The 17,901-nt window shown below is 38.9% G+C and overlaps 1 protein-coding gene across 1 annotated transcript; it reads left to right on the plus strand.

The window, feature by feature from the left end:
• Window positions 1-927: 927 nt before the first annotated feature.
• psmb5 (proteasome 20S subunit beta 5) lies at window positions 928-9,893 on the plus strand. The gene is made up of 3 exons (XM_057334737.1): window positions 928-1,175; window positions 3,201-3,507; window positions 9,103-9,893. Exons 1-3 carry the CDS (start codon window positions 960-962, stop codon window positions 9,387-9,389), a joined length of 810 nt encoding a protein of 269 aa, XP_057190720.1. The 5' UTR covers window positions 928-959; the 3' UTR covers window positions 9,390-9,893.
• Window positions 9,894-17,901: the final 8,008 nt, after the last annotated feature.

The following is a 17,901-nucleotide window of genomic DNA, read 5'->3' on the forward strand; positions in this document are numbered from 1 at the left end:
AACAAAAATATTGTTTGATGTCCAAATAAATCTAAATAAAACATTGTTATTATTATTTAAATAATACGTATTATTTAATATTTTGAATACTGTTTCGCTAAAATTCTATGTAGGCCTACCTCACAGGCATTTTATCTTAAAATATGCCATAGTAAAAACATTTTGTAATTTATTCTTTGTATTAATTTTACAGAGGGCATTATACACTACTGTACAGTACATTACACGTATACGATTAATATTCTTCAACAAATTCATTAATATGAGACAAGAAATTTAAGTCATGCACCTGTGCAAATGCCTTGTTGTCACGTTCAAGACACCTCGGAATTGGGATATTTCCCACCACAATCCCGTAAGTAACGTCTAAATGTAGTAACATTAATGCCCGGTTTCACAGACAAGGCTTAAGACTAGTCCCAGACTAAATTGAATTGAATTAAATTGTTTTAACTGAAAATAAATTGCCCTGCCATATCTTTAAATATGTCATTGCCATTCTTTTGTCTCGAGATGCACACCAGTAATGTTTTTATCTAAGGCATTTCATTAAAAATTTAAATGATTTAAATATCCTAATTTAACAAAGGCATAGTCCTGGTTTAAGATAAACTGTGTCTGTGAAACAGGGCCGATATGAATTTAGTTAAAACATGAATGTTACTAATGATTTATTTATTTAGCATTAAAACATAAAATAGCGCCGTTTGCAAAAAAATATTTCCGGGATGATGGATGAGATAGGAAATATCTTAAATCCGAGGTTTCTTGAACGCAGCAGATCGCGGATAAGCACACCAAAATAGAATAATTTCCCCATCAAGATAGTTTCGTTGCGCGTCCTTTGCTAAGGTTTGTTAAATGGTCGTCCTGGACAGTAGGAGGTGCTGTCGCTTTGTAATCCTCCATTCATTCTACTAAAGGAAGCAGAGCGCCTCAGCTGCATTATTACTCTAAACATGGCGCTGTCTAGTCTATTGAGGAGTGAGTCTGCGAATTTCTCTGATCAGTTTGATTACTCTTTCGTTCACGGCTGCGGCCTCAACCAGACGGATCTGGGCTTCGGAGCGGCGCTTGGAGACAGCGCGAATTTCGCCGTGAAACCGCTGGGTGATGCCGACGAACCGGAGAGAAAAATCGAATTTCTACACGGAACGACCACCTTAGCATTCAAAGTGAGTCCATTATCCTACAGTGCAGAGTATCTGTTTGGCTGATAGACTTGTATAAACCCATATACTAACTTTTACGATTAATAACACTACTTTTAATGTCTGCTTAAAGCGAGTGTTTTTATTAAATCGACTTGATCACGTGGCTTGCCATTATTAGACAAAAGGGTTGCAAAGCAGGAGCCTCACTCATTGTCGCTGTGAATCCTAATGTAACTGTATCGTTGGGCTTGTTTATTACTGTCCGCCGGGTTCTTTCAAAGCAAGAAAAGTGATGTGCACTCACTGACAAATGACGAGGTTGAGTTGGTCTATGCAATTTATCAATGACAGCGCCCCCTGTCGTTTACCCACGATAACAGCATTCATTTGCATCTCAAAAAATTGACATTTTATTTTCTAGTGGTAATTAGTTAGTAATTATTTGGTCGATATGAAGGTTAAAAATGGGGTCTGATTACGGTACGAAAAACACAGACTGTACCTAAGCTTCATTATCTCAATATATAGTCACGAGTCGTAATATGACGTATAATGACGCAGCATTTTGTGTTTTTCATCGTAGCATACAGTGCCCACAGAAACAGCGTAACATTTTTGGTAGCCATGATTTCAATTTAGATCCAATTTGGAACATTCAACTTGGCCGATCGATCTTATCTAAGGACCTATGACAAGAAGGGTCTATAATTTTTTTTATCTTTCTGCAATATTGTAATATAATCTTTATATAATTTTGTCATTAATGCAAATTAATGTTTAATATTTTATAAGCTTATGAATAGTTAAATGATAACCTTCATAGCTGCAAATTTTAAATATTAAAGGGATACTTCACCCGAAAATGTCATCATTTACTCACATTCGAGTTGTTCCAAATCTGTATAAATTTCTATGTTCTGAAGAACACAGAGAAAGATATTTGGAAGAATGCTTGTAACCGGACAGGTTTTTCCCCCATTGACTACCATAGTAGGAAAAATTACGTTATCATTTTTGTTCTGTTGAACACAAAAGAAGACATTTTGAAGAATGTAGGACAGCAAACAGTTCTGGGTCACTTTTGACTACCATTGTATTTTTTCTTACAATGGGGGAAAAAATCTGTCTGGTTATAAGCATTCTTCCAAATATCTTTCTCTGTGTTCATCAGAACAAAGAAATGTAGACAGATCTGGAACAACTCGAAGGCGAGTAAATGACAGAATTTTCATTTTTGGGTGAAGGTATCCCTTTAAGACTGTTATGAAGGTTGATTCTTTTGTTTTTAATGGCATCATTTATATTTATTATGACAGAGTAGCACTTAACTGATAAAAATAAGAAATTAAAGCATATTTCTTCATAATATAATATACTTCACCCATCAAAATCAACATTTTCATTCTACAGTAGTTTTAAAAGTTTTAAAACGGTTAAGTTTTTCATAAGTGATGGTATTTTTTTTCATTCATTCTGCTGTATATAGCACATACCTTGTACTACAATAGTCTATTCTTATTTTTTACTTGTACATATTTACATACACACATAGCTTTACTCTCTATATCTTTATCTTATGTTTATTGTATTGTATTTCTTAATTTTTATACCCATAGGCCCTTATTTAAATCATCTGTGTACTGTATTCTATTGTGTTGTGGTCTCTGTGTACTGTTGTTGCTGTTTCTGTGTATTGGATGCTCCCGTCACCAAAACAAATTCCTTGTATGTGCAAACATACTTGGCAATAAAGCTCTTTCTGATTCTGATTCTCTTTCTGATTTTCATATGAAGATAACATTTGTTTATTAGGCCAGTACAAATTTCCAAACATTGCTCTTCTTTACATATTTTAAAACAGATTTTAAACTGTCTAAATAGTAAAAATCTACTTTTTTCATTATCTTAGTGGAATGATTTCCATATTTTCCAAGTTGACATACATTGGCATTTTACTTTTTCTGTAGTAGCCTCTGTCCACAAATAAGCCTTACTTGTAAGATAATGTTTTTCAAAAACCTAACATCACACTTTCACCTCTCTCAGTTTCAGCATGGCGTCATTGTGGCTGTGGATTCCAGAGCGACCGCTGGTTCCTACATTGCTTCTCAGACGGTAAAGAAGGTAATTGAGATCAACCCGTACCTGCTCGGCACAATGGCTGGAGGAGCTGCAGACTGCAGCTTCTGGGAGCGTCTGCTGGCCAGGCAGTGCCGCATCTATGAGCTGCGCAACAAAGAGCGCATTTCAGTGGCAGCTGCCTCCAAGCTGTTGGCCAACATGGTGTATCAGTACAAAGGAATGGGTCTCAGTATGGGTACAATGGTGTGTGGCTGGGACAAGAGAGGGCCAGGTAAATATATGTATGTCTAATTGTAATGTCTTATGTGGGTTACAACTTGTTCTAGCTGTTTGTAAAAATCTGATACGTATGAGTATATTGAAGCTTTGACTTGGCTTTCAAAAATTAATAATGTAATTTGCATAGTAGTAAGTGTTTGTTTGATTCTGCTACTTTTAATGTTAGTTTTATTAGAAAAGTACAACCATGATGGTTGAATGATTTATTAAGATTTTTTTTTTTCAGTTTAGATAGTCTTAGTGGAAACACTTTACTGACTTGGTGACAGCGTGTTCCAAAACCTTTTTTTCATATTTTTCCATAGCCATATGTGTGAGATAGAGGCCTGCATTTCAGCCCGGGCCCGACGGGCCCCGACTTATCTACGCCCCTCGGGCTGGGCTTCGGGCCAACTTTTACGTCATAGCTCACAAGCGGGCCGGGCTTCGGGCTTGTTTTAGGCTTGTCCTCCTTTTTATATATTAGACATTCATTAATATTTCTAATATATATAAGAAATTCAGTAAATAAAGAAGCGATAAGAAGTTGATGATGGTAAATTGAAAACATCGAACACGTTTACATATCACGCTGACACACATTACACATTCTGTTTGCGCGTAGTTGCGCCCTTGCGTTCACACAGGTTTCCCTCTTCCACTATTCACCTCACGTGCAATGGAGAACATAAAGAGAAAAATCGCAAATGGCGAACTTAAAACACAGAAAAACAAAGAGGAAAGGCAAACTTCTGGGCTGTTTTTCTACACTTTGTTCTTTAAGAGATTGTTCTTGTGGCTGTACCCTCTCGTTTTCTGTTTGGGATTAGACTTTTTTCATTGGTAATTGTTGCCTAAGTGTAAGGTAAGACAATCTGCATGTTGTTGTTATTATTATTATTATTTTAAATTGTTTCGATTTTACACGTTTTCGTTTGTTTTCAGCACGTTGTTCGCCGTTGCGAGCACCTCAGTTTATAAAAAAGTGCCCTTTTACTGTTGTGGTGATAATAAATGTTTAAACTAACATTGTGATATGCTTAAATGGAGTTTTTTCTTTATTTAAAAACATCTTTGGATTTTATTGCAGGCAAGCCAAGTGTTGATTTGATAGACTAAATTGATCAAACGTAGTCAACTCACCATCGGCCACTAGCTGCTTGGTCGTCTATTTAAAAAACAAAAAGTTTAATTTACCAAACAAAAAAAATGCTCCAAATTTTTTTCTAAATTAACTTAATAAAGGAAAAAATATATATAACTACTTTGCTATTAAAAAAACAAAACAGAACTATTTTAATGGCTGCAACAGTAGTATTGGCTGTGTAATGGGATTAAAAATAAATTAAAAAATCGGCCTGAGTGTCTCGGGCCAGGGCCGGGCTAAGGCCTTGATTTAAGGCCCGTGCAGGGCTCTAAGATAAATGTCTTTGGCCGTTGTGTCTCGCACTGTGTTTAAGCATTCATATGAAGTTAAAAATAGTCCTCTCAAAAATTGTCTCAAGACACCCACATTCTGTTGCATTTCATTGCTATTAGTCTGTTTGTATAATTTGACACGCATTAACACTTTCAGTAATAAATCCTATCCTAAAGAAACATGGTTGATTGGGGTCACCTGACTACAGAAAAAATTCAAGTGATTTATACAGACAATAATTACAGATCATCTGTATGTTTAGATCATTATGGTCAGATAACAATATATTTTTTGAAAATTTGTAGTTGTACATTCATTGCTAGTGCTTATTATGACCATTCTCTGATATTTATTATCATTAATTGTGTATAATATTGTTGCTTTTGAAATGTAAAGAATTGAGGAATGTGATCAATCACAGGTTTTCTAATTCAGTTTGCAATGTTTTTTTCTGCTGTCAGTTTGTTTCGGTTTACACCAAAGGTGTTGGACTGAAACATAACAGCTGTCATGTTTTTGATTCGGGAATAGCTTTGCAACGCCGCATCCTAACCAAACGCGATGCGATAAGTAATTTGTTTGTCAATACCGAACGCGAAAAAAGGGGCGGGACGCGACAATCAATCACAAAACGCAGCCAATCAGAACGGTTTTTCTCTGTCCACGCACCCTCTCACGCTGCAGCTGAAGAGTGCACATAGAGAGAGGCGGCCTGTTCTCATGACTCCAGTGATGCCTCACCGGACGCTATGCTCTAATTTCAGAATCTAAACGTATGTAATCAAATGTATATAGCGTGTCCTCAGCCATGTTTGGCGATTAATATTCATGATGTGCAGAACTTACATCGAATGAGATCGTTGTGTGGGCGGAGCTGTCAGCCGCGATGTCGCAGAAATAGAAACCGTTTCTAAAATAGAAACGGCCGTTGCTCGTCGCGCAGCCCTGTCGCGGGTTGTTAGGACAAAACCTTTGATTAACATTGAAAAGATACCTTTTATCGCGTGTCGCAGCGTCGCGTCTGATTAGGACGCAGACTGTCTGAAGGGATTTATGTTTTGAATGATTGCTGCAGTTGGCATGGGGACAAATTAGGCGAATATTTTCTGTGGTGATTCAACCCTGGCGATCTGCTGAAATAGCTTTGTAAATAGCTCTATCACCATAATTTCCTGCCAATCTCCAACAGTAGTTGGAATGTTATTTTAATATGCAGTACCATGACTTTGTCTTCGAGATGAACCACAAAGCGCATGTTAATGGACTTTCAAGACCTTTGCTTTGCTACGGCGTGATTGATGTCCATTTTTGTTAATTGGGATATGCATTCTAAGAAGCTTTTAATGTAATGGCCTTAATGGCAAACTTTGCCCATTTTCACTTCATTTTGTATCTTCCTAACAAGAGCGCAATCTTAAATGAAGCACAGTTTAAGCCTCTTGAGAGGACAAGAAAAATTGCTGCTGCAAAATTTGGTTTGTAAATGTGAGGGTGGAAAATCTCAGCGTGTTATTTTGCCCCTAACCACCAGATGGCGACAGTGCTATGACTCTTTGTGAGCACTTCATACCTCAATTGCAGACACCAAGGTGATGTAACGGCCTCTACATCACAGCCGATGTGTTTAAAGAGGTCCTGCACAGTGACACGGTAATGGAAAATCAATATGCTGGTGACTGTGGGCCAAAAGAGAGCAACGCTATGATGGATACCGCACTCGGCCAGCATGCAAAATCCTACCAGCACGATAATTTGGGGTTTACGCAGGGAGCGACACAAGCTAGCGTGCCCCCCCAAAAAACAATTGCCTTTGGCAAAGAAAATGACACTGTAAAACTTATAATACAGTGTTGAGTAATGATTGCCGTTAGACTTCAGGTAGCAGCACAGGCTGTTACAATGTGTGTAATTCACAGTGAGGTAAATGTTGTGCAAATAAAATCAATCTTGATAAGAACAGTGCATATTTACAGTCTGCGCAATATCTGGCACACTTATATCTGTGATTAAGTGTCTGTTCGCTGTGAAAAATATATTTAATAAAGGACTATAAGAAGGTTCACACAAAGATGCCGGTGATAAAATTTTATGCAGTGCAACTGCTGTTAAGTAGACCGCTGAAGCCTTAGAGCTTTGGTCCTTGTTTTGTTGGATTATTTTTATTTGTTTATGAATGCGTTGCTGCCATGTCTTGTTCCAGACTAACAGAATGATGAGTTAATGTGAACCGTTCAAGAAGTGTTTCAGTCGGTTTTCTCAGAAGGAAACTCTGCCTTTTAGTTTTCTTCTATTTGTTCTGTTGAACACAAAAAATATATTTTGAAGAATGTAGGAAAGCAAAATGTTCTGGGGCACTTTTGACTATACCATTGTCATTTTTCCCACTATGGTAGTCAATGGTTGCCAAGAACAGTTTGGTTAATTATTCTCAAAACTATAAATACTACACTGACTTGCACCGTGTTTATTTGTGAGCAGATTATGTAGCAGTGTAGCCAGTTACATCATCTTCAGCGGTTGGTGAGAATTAACTTACAATGTTTTAACTTATTGTACCATTTTAATAAATCGCAAGAAGTTAAACCGTCTGGCTGTGCACTTGCTGTGAAAGTGTAGACAACTTCTGCGCTGTCAGGAACTGCAAATGTCTGCCGCACAGTTGGGCTACTAACTTTACAACATATGATGCTGTTTTTCCACTGCTGTCTTATGTTCGTGCGCATACATGCATGGAAGACTCAGACACAAGTCTGTACACAAAGATGCTTTGCTTTCCGAGCAGCGGCTCTCATCAGCGGCACTCTTAACCAAGCATGGCTGCATGACAATCAAAAGAGCAGTCGGCCAATCTCCGGTGTATATTTCCTGAACTTACCGTCATACGTGCAGTCACACTTTTAGTCTGCCATGTCTAAATGCCTGTCACCTTTGTGATGGAGCGCGAGAAGCTGGGCGGGTCATACCGCTCCGAGACCGCTCCCGCTCTATCGCCTCGGCTTTACGAGGTCTCACAAATTCAAGTGCCTCTTTTGGTTCTCTTTGTTTTTGGTGTCACGTCGCTTCCTCTGCTTTTTTCATGCATTTCTTTTATATAGTCTCGGCAAGTGTGCCACAGATTCCAGGTGTAATGTGGTAAAAAAAAAGCTGAAGTACCTTTGCTTTCCGTTCTGGGTGAAAGAGACTTCTTGTTGCATTTTTACCTGTTTTTAATCTCTGCAAAATGTCAAATTAGCCTGCGTATTCAGAAAGCAGTAGCGGTTATCGGATCGAGCTAACATTGCATACAGAAAGCGATTGTGAGTCGCCGTAGTCTCTTATAGAGACTGTCCTTAAAATGTCTCTGCGACTCAGTTTAGGATCCTTCAACTTTTGCTTAGTTTTCAAAGCAGTCTGACAGCAAAAGGATTAAAAGTGTTTCAGGTTATCAGTTTGTAGTGGAAGCTGGGAGTGATGTTCTCCGTGAATTGGGATCAGACTGACCCGCTTACTCATTAATGTTCCATCTGCAGCCGGGTTCTGCCGGAGCGCAGATGGGACCTAGTCACCATTACTCTGCTGTGCTCATGGTAGGAGTGTTTCGTCATACCCCAGCCTGTGGCACAGACTTTTAAAACTTGCCTCGGGACTGCAAAGGTGATCCATTGCTGGAACAGACATTGACCCTGCAGTCGGCTGAATGTGATCTACGTCATCCATCATGTTTGGGTGAGAGGTCAGGATTTCAGGTGTAGATCAATAATTAATTTGGTTGTTTTTGGAACAATCGATAACACCTCGGGCACAGTCTCGAGGTGGGTGCTACGTTCGCTCGTGCGTGGTCAGCAGCTTATGTTTAGCTTACTTAATATGAACAAGATGTTACGAAGTTTTTTCCCTTTTTTTAAATTCTATGCCAATGCCCTCAGGTGACCCCAGATCAAGCTTCATCTATCGAGCATCCGGAGAAAAAGTAGTCAACCAACAATTCCCATGATCCCTTTTCACACATGTATCCTCACAGAAGGATTTGACCTTGTATTGTTCAGAACATTATTTATAACTGTGTGTTCATAACATCGATCGACTGAATTCTCTCTTAAGTAAAAAAAAAATGCTTTCATCTTGTTTGGCGGCGCCTGCTCTTTTTCACACAGCAGGACATAAAGCATTGCTGCTGATGGTTATTTCCTTCGGTTTCTCTCTTCACAGGACTCTACTATGTGGACTCGGAGGGCAACCGCGTGTGTGGAGACCTCTTCGCGGTGGGCTCGGGCTCCATGTACGCCTACGGTGTGGTTGACAGCGGCCTTCGCTACGACCTGACTGTGGAGGAAGCTTGCGACCTGGGCCGCCGCGCCATTTACCAAGCCACCTATCGCGATGCCTATAGCGGAGGCCAAGTTAACCTCTACCATGTCCATAGCGACGGATGGGAGAGGGTTTCTCAGGACGACGTGCTTCAGCTGCACCTTAAATATCAGAGCGAGAAAGTGTAGATGGAGGGGCTGAGTGGAGGGGGCGGGGTTTGGCAAGAGTAGAGAGGGATTAAAAGCATTTGTCAATCTTTAATGGAATATATTTGGTAGAATAACACTCTTCAAAGGAAGTTAATGCCAGCTTTGTCGAAGCTGGTTCATGTGTACATGAGAATGTGAGCAAAGCTCTCTCTCGCTCTCTTTCTACTTGCTCCGTCAGCAACAGAACCGAAGTAAAATCAGTTTCCGTTATGTTTTTTTCTCATAAATGTTATTTGTTAGTTATCAACGACAGTTTCAGTAGTATTACAGTCTCGGCCATAGGTATGAAATTACACTCATTGTTTTTGAAAGTAAGGGGACACTGTATCCCAGTGGACACGTGACAAGCCAAAACTCCAGTTGGCCGGCTCTCATTGAGTGGGAGTGGGCTTCTGTTCTTATCACACATGTATCTGCAGTTTCCACACTTACTAAACCTACTCTCAATAAATCTTGGATTTTTGCTAAGTGGTTTGTTTATTTTTTCAATCTGATGTATTGGTTGGTAAGTTCCCCCAAAAGAAACTTAAAGGTATAGTGTACCCCAAAATTAAAAAATATTCACCCTCATGTTAATCAAAACCTGTGTATGACTTTCTTCTGTAGAGAAAAAAAAGATATTTTGAGAAATATCTCTGGTTATGTGTCCCCAATGTTGGCTCCAACATTCTTTAAAATATCTTCTTTTGTGTTTTGCAGAAGAAAGTCAGTCAACCGGGTTTCATTTGAGAGACATTATTTTAAGGTTGAAAAACTACCAAGTGTTGCTTTAAATACACTATAAATTGCTTTGAATAAAATAATCTGCAAATGCATTCATGTAAAAGTAATTTTTAAAAATTATTTTTAGCTGTTATTTACCAGGATCGTTTTCAGTGGGATGAGGTGAGTTCCCGTGAAATTTTTCATGGTGGTGGGTCATCACATTAGTCATTAGTCAACATTTTTGAAAGAACGTTTTTGAAAACTTTGTAAAAAGTTTATCTTGAAAAATTTGTGCTTTTTTCTATAACAATTAATGTCACCTGGGTTGCTATTGTTGTCCTATGCATTTACATTCACACAATGTATGTTTCCAGATACTTTTAGGGGGCACTGTATCAATTTTGAAAGATTTCTTTTTGTATTACTACTATTCTCAATGGGATTTTACTTTTGCCATATTGTCCATTTGTCTCCATTAGCATAGGAACTCTTAATATTTTCCTTTTTAATTTTGCCCCAGGCCTTGAATTGAGTGCCTTGTTTCCCCTTCCTCTTGCCCTTACTGCTTCATAACAGTCCTTAAGAGATGCAAATAGTGCATTATATCTTTATCTGCGTAGGTCTCGCCAGCTATTAGCGCCCGTGCTTGCTGGACCGAACTAAACAGCGATGTCTAACACCTTAAAGCCGACAAGGAAATTTGTAATAGCATTTTGTGTTGTTCTGCAGCTGGCCTCAGGCTTCCTCGCTTCATAGACTCAGTCCTCCGTGCTTTTTTTAATTAGAGGGGGAATTTATTTCCTATTTTTATTTCAGCACACCTTAGTTTCCAACACCAAAAGTGATGCCCTGCTCCATCACCTTGTTTTACTGTGAGGATCCGCTGTGGCCCCCTCAGTAGTTTTACTGCAGAGTATAAACACTAATAAAGGCTGTGGGCTGATGTGGCGGCCCAGGGCCCCAGTGATTGTTAAAAACTAGTTTCACAGGTGGCTAGTTAGCAGATGGAAAGCTAATGGGATTTCAATAAATGTAAATGAGGGGTTCTTCTCCGTTGCTTTGCTTGGATAAAATGAAGAGTTGAGAGTTGCTTACAACATCACCACAAATCAAATTTGCTAATCAGTGTTTTAAGTAATTTGGTTCTTAGGAACCTGCAGCATCTAGTAAGTGTTTGATTTAAGTGAAATTAGATGTCAGAAGGGTCACTCCCGAAAGCACTTTGAATACTCATTAACTATACCTTAATGATCCGTAATGGTCGACTCTTAGAAATGCAATTCATGACATTATTCCAAAGCAAACTATTGTTGTTCGGTGTATATGCTTAATTTGCGGGTGGGACATGTCCCCACCACTTCTTGGAAGAAATTAAGAAATGCTTGCGGAAGGTGAGTATTGTTTAGGGGCCATTAACAAAGTCGTGGAGAAACGCAGGATGCTCCACTTTCTCACTATCTACCGTTGCTCAGACTCAAGTTATTTTTGCAGAAGATGGAGAGCCGTGACTCCAGAAACGCGGCCAGTATGAAATGCACGCATCATCTGGGTTCGCAGCGCTTGCTAGTGCATCCAGTGTCCAAGCACAAAACGATTAAACCAACGAACAAGTGACATTTTTAGTCATGGGAATAAACTGTTTTTAAGTGTAATGCACAGCAACAGCCAAGTGACCTTCCCCACATGACAGGTTGGGAACCACATACTGTGAGAGCTGGAGTCAAAAAGCGGAGTATGCAATGGACGGACTGCCCACTATATATGATAAATATTCCCAACGAGTTATTACAGAAACAATTTATTAAAGTATTAATTGTTTTTGTCCACACCACTTTTCAAAACAAAGTTATGCCACTGGGTATAAGCGTTGGGTAACCTTGACAACCCATGTTTCCACTCAATTGTGCTCTTTCTTACAAAAAATGACATACTCGAAAAATTTCAGTCAGGCTTTAGACTGCATCATAGTACTGAAACTGCGCTCGTTAAAATTACAAACGACCTGCTTATAGCATCAGATAAAGGTAACATCTCACTCCTAGTCCTGCTTGACCTTAATGCTGCGTTCGGTACTGTAGACCATAAAATACTTCTAGATCGCTTACACGTAGGGATGTAACGATTCACTCAGCTCGCGATGCGAGTCACGATTCTGATCTCATGATGCGATTTATTCACGATTTACTCACGATTTATTTTTACAAAATGAGTTGAAACAAATTAGAAATGAACAAAACTTAGAACTTAAATGCTTCACGTTTCTTTGTATAATAAAATAATGTTTTATTTCAAATAACAAAACTAAACTGCAATTTTATAACAAATTAATAATAGAAAAAGTCTCTTTAATATAAACAAACTAATACTGTCTGAGCTTTTCTTGGATTTTTTTGCATTTAAGAAATATCAGCATGTCCACGTTTAGATTTGCAGTGAAAATAGCGGCCCCTGCTGTTCAAAAAATGTATTGCGATTCAGTTCACACCTCAACCGATTTTAATCGTCACACATTATAACCGATTTTCAACCGGCTCATGGTGAATCGTTACATCCCTACTTACACGATTATACCGGTATTCAGGGACAGGCACTACAATGGTTCAGATCTTACTTACCAGACAGACATCAATTTGTTCATTTAAATGGGGAATCATCAAATCGAACACAAGTAAATTATGGATTACCTCAGGTATCGGTTTTAGGACCCTTGCTATTCTCCATGGAAACATTATTAGAAAACATGGAATTAGCTTCCACTGTTATGCAGATAATACTCAGCTATATATCTCATCAAGACCAGATGATTCCTTCCCAGCTATCCAAAGTGGCAGAGTGCATTGAAGATATAAAACATTGGATGACTTGTAATTTTCTTCTTTTAAATTCTAATAAAACAGAAATATTACTTATCGGACCAAAGACACGTGAGCAGAATATTTCGGATTATAACCTTTAAATTGAAGGCTGCACGGTTACTCCAACAAATACAGTTAAAGACCTCGGCGTTATATTAGACAGCAACCTGTCATTTAAAAATCACATCTCAAATGTCACAAAAACAGCCTTCTTCCACCTTAGAAATGTTGCCAAATTACAAAATATTTTGTGTTGCTGACGCAGAGAAGCTTATTCATGCATTTGTGACCTCAAGACTTGACTACTGTAATGCACTGCTTAGTGGTTGTCCTGCATCATCAATAAACAAACAGTTAGTTCAGAATGCAGCTGCCAGAGTTCTAACCAGGTCCAGAAAATACCATCACATAACCCCAATGTTATCAACCCTTCACTGGTTACCCATTAAGTATCGTATTGACTTTAAAGTTCTTTTAATTACTTATAAAGCCTTAAACGGTTTAGCATAACAGAGCTTCTACCACACTACAACCCATCTCTAAGATCTCAAAACTCCAGACTTTTGATAACACCTAGAATAACTAAATCCACCAAAGGGGGTTGAGCTTTCTCATACGTAGCACCTAAACTCTGGAGTAGCTTTCCCGATACTATTCGAGGGTCAGACACACTCTCCCAATTTAAGTCTAGATTAAAGACACATCTTTTCAGCCAAGCATTCACTTAATGCAAAATATGCTAAATAAGAGACTGCATTTATTAGATATTATTTACTAGAATAATCTTGCTTGTTCTATAAACACCATGCACTGTGCTGTGTTTTACCTTTTTTGTGTTTTTCAGTTTTTCTTATTTTCTCCTGTAAAGCTGCTTTGGAACAATGCACATTGTGAAAAGCACTATATAAATAAAATTGAATTGAATTGAATGTCTCTCTCTCATGAGTAATTTGTACAAACCAACGTTAAAGGTTTTAATAATGTGGGGAGGGCTACTTCAAATTTCCAAACCAGCATAAGAAAGTTGCTTGCCCAATGCCCATGATATTTTTGGATTATCTTGGCGCTATTTGTTCTGTGATTAAAAACCATTGTAATAGAATTCACGTACGTCTGTAGTAATTTGGATGGTGAAACTGTATCGTAACCAAAGCCAAACCGAAGAATAGGATGGTGAGAGAGACCAGCTGGTTCGTTTGTTAGATGCCAGCGAGATGATTTTCACAATGTCAAAAAATAACCCGTATGCACCCACGTGCCACCATCTGTCAGGTGGCCATGGCATACATGATCAAACTCTTGCTTTACTCTTGTCTGCTCTGATTTGAATTTAAATTTCACATTATAGTCCGGCTAGCACAAAATAATTTGTTTCGAGTCCCTCTTCAAGGGTAAGTCCTTCTAGAAGATGTAAGCACAGATCAAAGAGGAAAAATACAGAAGAGCGCATTGCAAGCCTGTGGTTGTGTTTGAATTCGTGAGAATAAAACCGATTTTCCCCATTTTAGATGTTGCTGGATCGAACGCAAACGAGTCAATAAATAAAGGAGATCACTCCTAAAGGCTCAGTAGGCCTATGTTTCACAGTCCTTTAGCGCATGTGTCAGCTTGCACGTTCTTCTCACTTTTTGTGCTGAGACTGTCGCCTTCGTTGTTTTTGTCGCTGCGTGCAACAGACACCCTCTTTTCACTCCTGTAGCATGTCCCACCTTTCTAGTTTCTATTTTACTCCATGATAAAATTTGTTTTTGCACCCAGCCTTGTTCCCAGTGGACCTCCAGCTACACATTTTGGATGCCTCCTCACCTGACAAACGTGACACTATAGAAACGCAAGTTAGTTCCCATTTATCACCAGGACTGCACAAATGTCATGGCTGTAATTGGTTAAAACAAAGGCACACAAAAAAATGCTAAAATAGGCGTTTTGAAATGTCACACCTGTCCATGTCCCAATTCTAATCTCTGTGTACTGCAAAGTAAAGTGTGGCATCTGGGAAAGTCTGATTTTTGTTTAGCCAATCAGAATGCATTGATGCTGTGTGACTCGCCTATAGAGGAGCATGAAATAGCAAAATAAAACCCCAAATATACTCAAACTGTTGCAATTTTAACCCTCCTGATTTTTGGTGTCAAATTGACCCCAAAGCAACTGATATCTTCTGAAAAGTAACCGGATTGTATTTTTAAACCTTGAGTCTTAAAATGAAGAGTTTATTTGTTTGAGTTTTAATTTTTTTTAAATCATGTTTTTATTATGTTATGTTTTTATTGTGTTAGTAACTGTATATTTATGCAATATAATGCGATATATTTTACATAACTATGTGTTCAGAGGTGTATAAAGACCTTACATAATGAAGCGGTATGTTTTTATTACCTTAGAATGAGCTATTTCTATCTACATACACTGCGGGTCCCTTACATGGAATTCACCATGTTGTTTCTACAGTAGCCCGAAACGGACAAACTGCTCTACAGAGCGTGATTCATAAATACGTTATCCCCTTCGGCAAAGAGGTGAAAATGTGACCACATCTTAGCCCTATGTCAGCCACCACAGTGCTTCAAACGAGAGGGGGAGGGGTGGACTGAGCCCTTGGTTGCAATTTGGAACCTCACCCCTAGATGCCGCTAAAATCCATACGCTGGACCTTTAAAATACTAGGAAGATAAGTTGTGAGTAAAAAGCTAATAAATGTAATTTATTTAAATTGATCATATATATTATACAATTTGGGGATTAATAACCTCACACCTAAAAAAAAAAAAGATAGGTTTGTCTACCTATAGACCAGCAGATTTTCCAATATTGTAAAGGGCTACTTTGTGCACCTGTGGTATAGCACCATGCACCTTAAAGCGGCAGTCCGTAGGATTGGCCTCTTTGTCGCCATCTCCGTTTGTAATTGCTACTGCAGGTGATGTGCGGAGGTATTTCTTTATGCGAGTGTGATTCGGCACTGCTCAACCGCGCGGATGAGTCTGATGTTTTGAGTCTCATGTTACGTGTAGCCTGTGACAGTGCACCGGTGAGAATCTTCAGTAGCGCATCTACTACGTTTTGGATAATATCCACAGTTGGAAGTTTTCTGGAAAATGTCATCTGAACAAGTATGTAACATTTTTAACGCATTTGTTTTGACCACATGGTAAAATAAATATTTTATTAGTAATCGCGTTGCAAAAGGTTGTTATATTTAACGAGCGCATTGTTACATCAGATCGAGTCAAATGCTGCAAATAATTGTTATCATGTGTTATTTATGTTCATATAACACGAAACGGATACCATGGCAGATGATAAAACACGAAACAAATAAGAACATAAACAGACCCAAATAGCCCTATGCTCTGAACAGTGTATGCACGGAGTTCGCGTTATGCATCACCAGTGCAATATACGATATGCATACAATGCTGACATATCAAAACTGACATAAACATCTTTTGACAGAACTAAAATCACTTTACCGATCTGAAGCAGCATCAATACTTGACAGCGGAGGCGGAAATGGTTTTCTTGGAGTAGAGGTAAATTGCTCTCGCTCGTAGCTAACACAAAACAAAGTACATATTAAGACAGAAAGAACAACCGATGAAACGTTGTACCCATCTGTATTAACACAACCAGTAAGCTACGGTTTTTAGTGATCTATTCAAATATTGAAATGTCTTACCTGTTCAGAAGGAATAAAGCCATATCTGCATCCGTTTTCAATCCTTTCAGATCACGGACTTCACGCCACTTTGTAATGCCTTGCCAATATTAATCCTTGTTTTCGCACGAGTCCGATCACATTCCCTTTTTCTGAGTAAACTGTCATCAGTTCGTACTTTCTTGGTATTCACACCTGATGAATCACCAGATGCCAACGCTGCTTGCCGTTTAAAGGTAAAAGTACTAAACGCCGCCATAAATAATTCTTACAGTTGTATAAAATCCTACCAAACAGTTGTGAGTACACACTGCAAACCGCCTGTCACTCCACGCGCTGGCTAGCAGCCGGATCCTCTTCGTTCTGTGTACGAATGTGACGAAATGACGCACAGACGAAAGACACCAAATAAGGATCTCCGGGAAAGTCGACCCGACAGGGCAAATTACAAACCATCATTACAAGCTTGCGGACTGCCGCTTTAACGGACATTAGTAGACACCATTGTGGTTGATGTCCAAGCTTTAATGCCTGTAAAATTGTTTTAAATTGTTTTGTTGGTTTTAAAGCATAATGACGATGATGACAAAGCAAAACATCCATCTACATTAGTATCACCTGTCTTCTGGGGTGCTACAGTGACAGCTTTTTTCATCTGATCTTCACACTTTACTGTGTGATGCATGTCTGTTAGGTTTATTGTCAGCATGTCTCCATTTAAAGTGTGTGGAGGGGATGGTGCCAGGTAACGCTGTTGTCAAAGAAGCAGCATTTCAGATTGATGTTTGCGACTGTGGTCACTTTGCCTTTGTGTGTAGTTGTGCCTTTGCTCTCTGTGTCCTTTTGAGCATGCCCCACGGACACCACCCTTTATTGCTTTTCACAGCAGGATGTTGAGAATGTGGTGCTGTGTATCAGGTTAAATAGCATAAGCCGGTTGGTGGGTTTGGTGTACTGTTGTCAACCGTAGTAGGTGACCTACTGTGCCAGAACTGTGCAAAACACAGATACCTCATAGCCGACATGCTACCTCACTAGATAGTGTGTGTGTGTGTGTGCGCGCACTGGGTCTTATGCATGTTTATAATACATAATGTAGCTGGAATAATTGGGACTTTTAATTTTGGAACCGGTCATCCATAACCTAGTTTTTTGTAAAACTGTTTTGTTTTCTTAACCTAGTTTTTGTGTTAAGTGTTTAATTCCTCTCTCTCTCTCTCTCTCTCTCTCTCTCTCTCTCTCTACTCTCTCTCTCTCTCTCTCTCTCTCTCTC

The sequence above is a fragment of the Triplophysa rosa genome, linkage group LG5, assembly GCF_024868665.1.
Source record: "Triplophysa rosa linkage group LG5, Trosa_1v2, whole genome shotgun sequence".
Taxonomy (NCBI): Eukaryota; Metazoa; Chordata; class Actinopteri; order Cypriniformes; family Nemacheilidae; genus Triplophysa; species Triplophysa rosa.

What these genes read in the sequence shown, in the direction of transcription:
- psmb5 (XM_057334737.1), top strand. Translation starts at nt 960, where the DNA reads ATGGCGCTGTCTAGTCTATTGAGGAGTGAGTCTGCGAATTTCTCTGAT. An exon ending in CGACCACCTTAGCATTCAAA is followed by an intron (nt 1,176 to 3,200) that starts GTGAGTCCATTA and finishes CACCTCTCTCAG; the next exon opens with TTTCAGCATGGCGTCATTGT. An exon ending in CTGGGACAAGAGAGGGCCAG is followed by an intron (nt 3,508 to 9,102) that starts GTAAATATATGT and finishes CTCTCTTCACAG; the next exon opens with GACTCTACTATGTGGACTCG.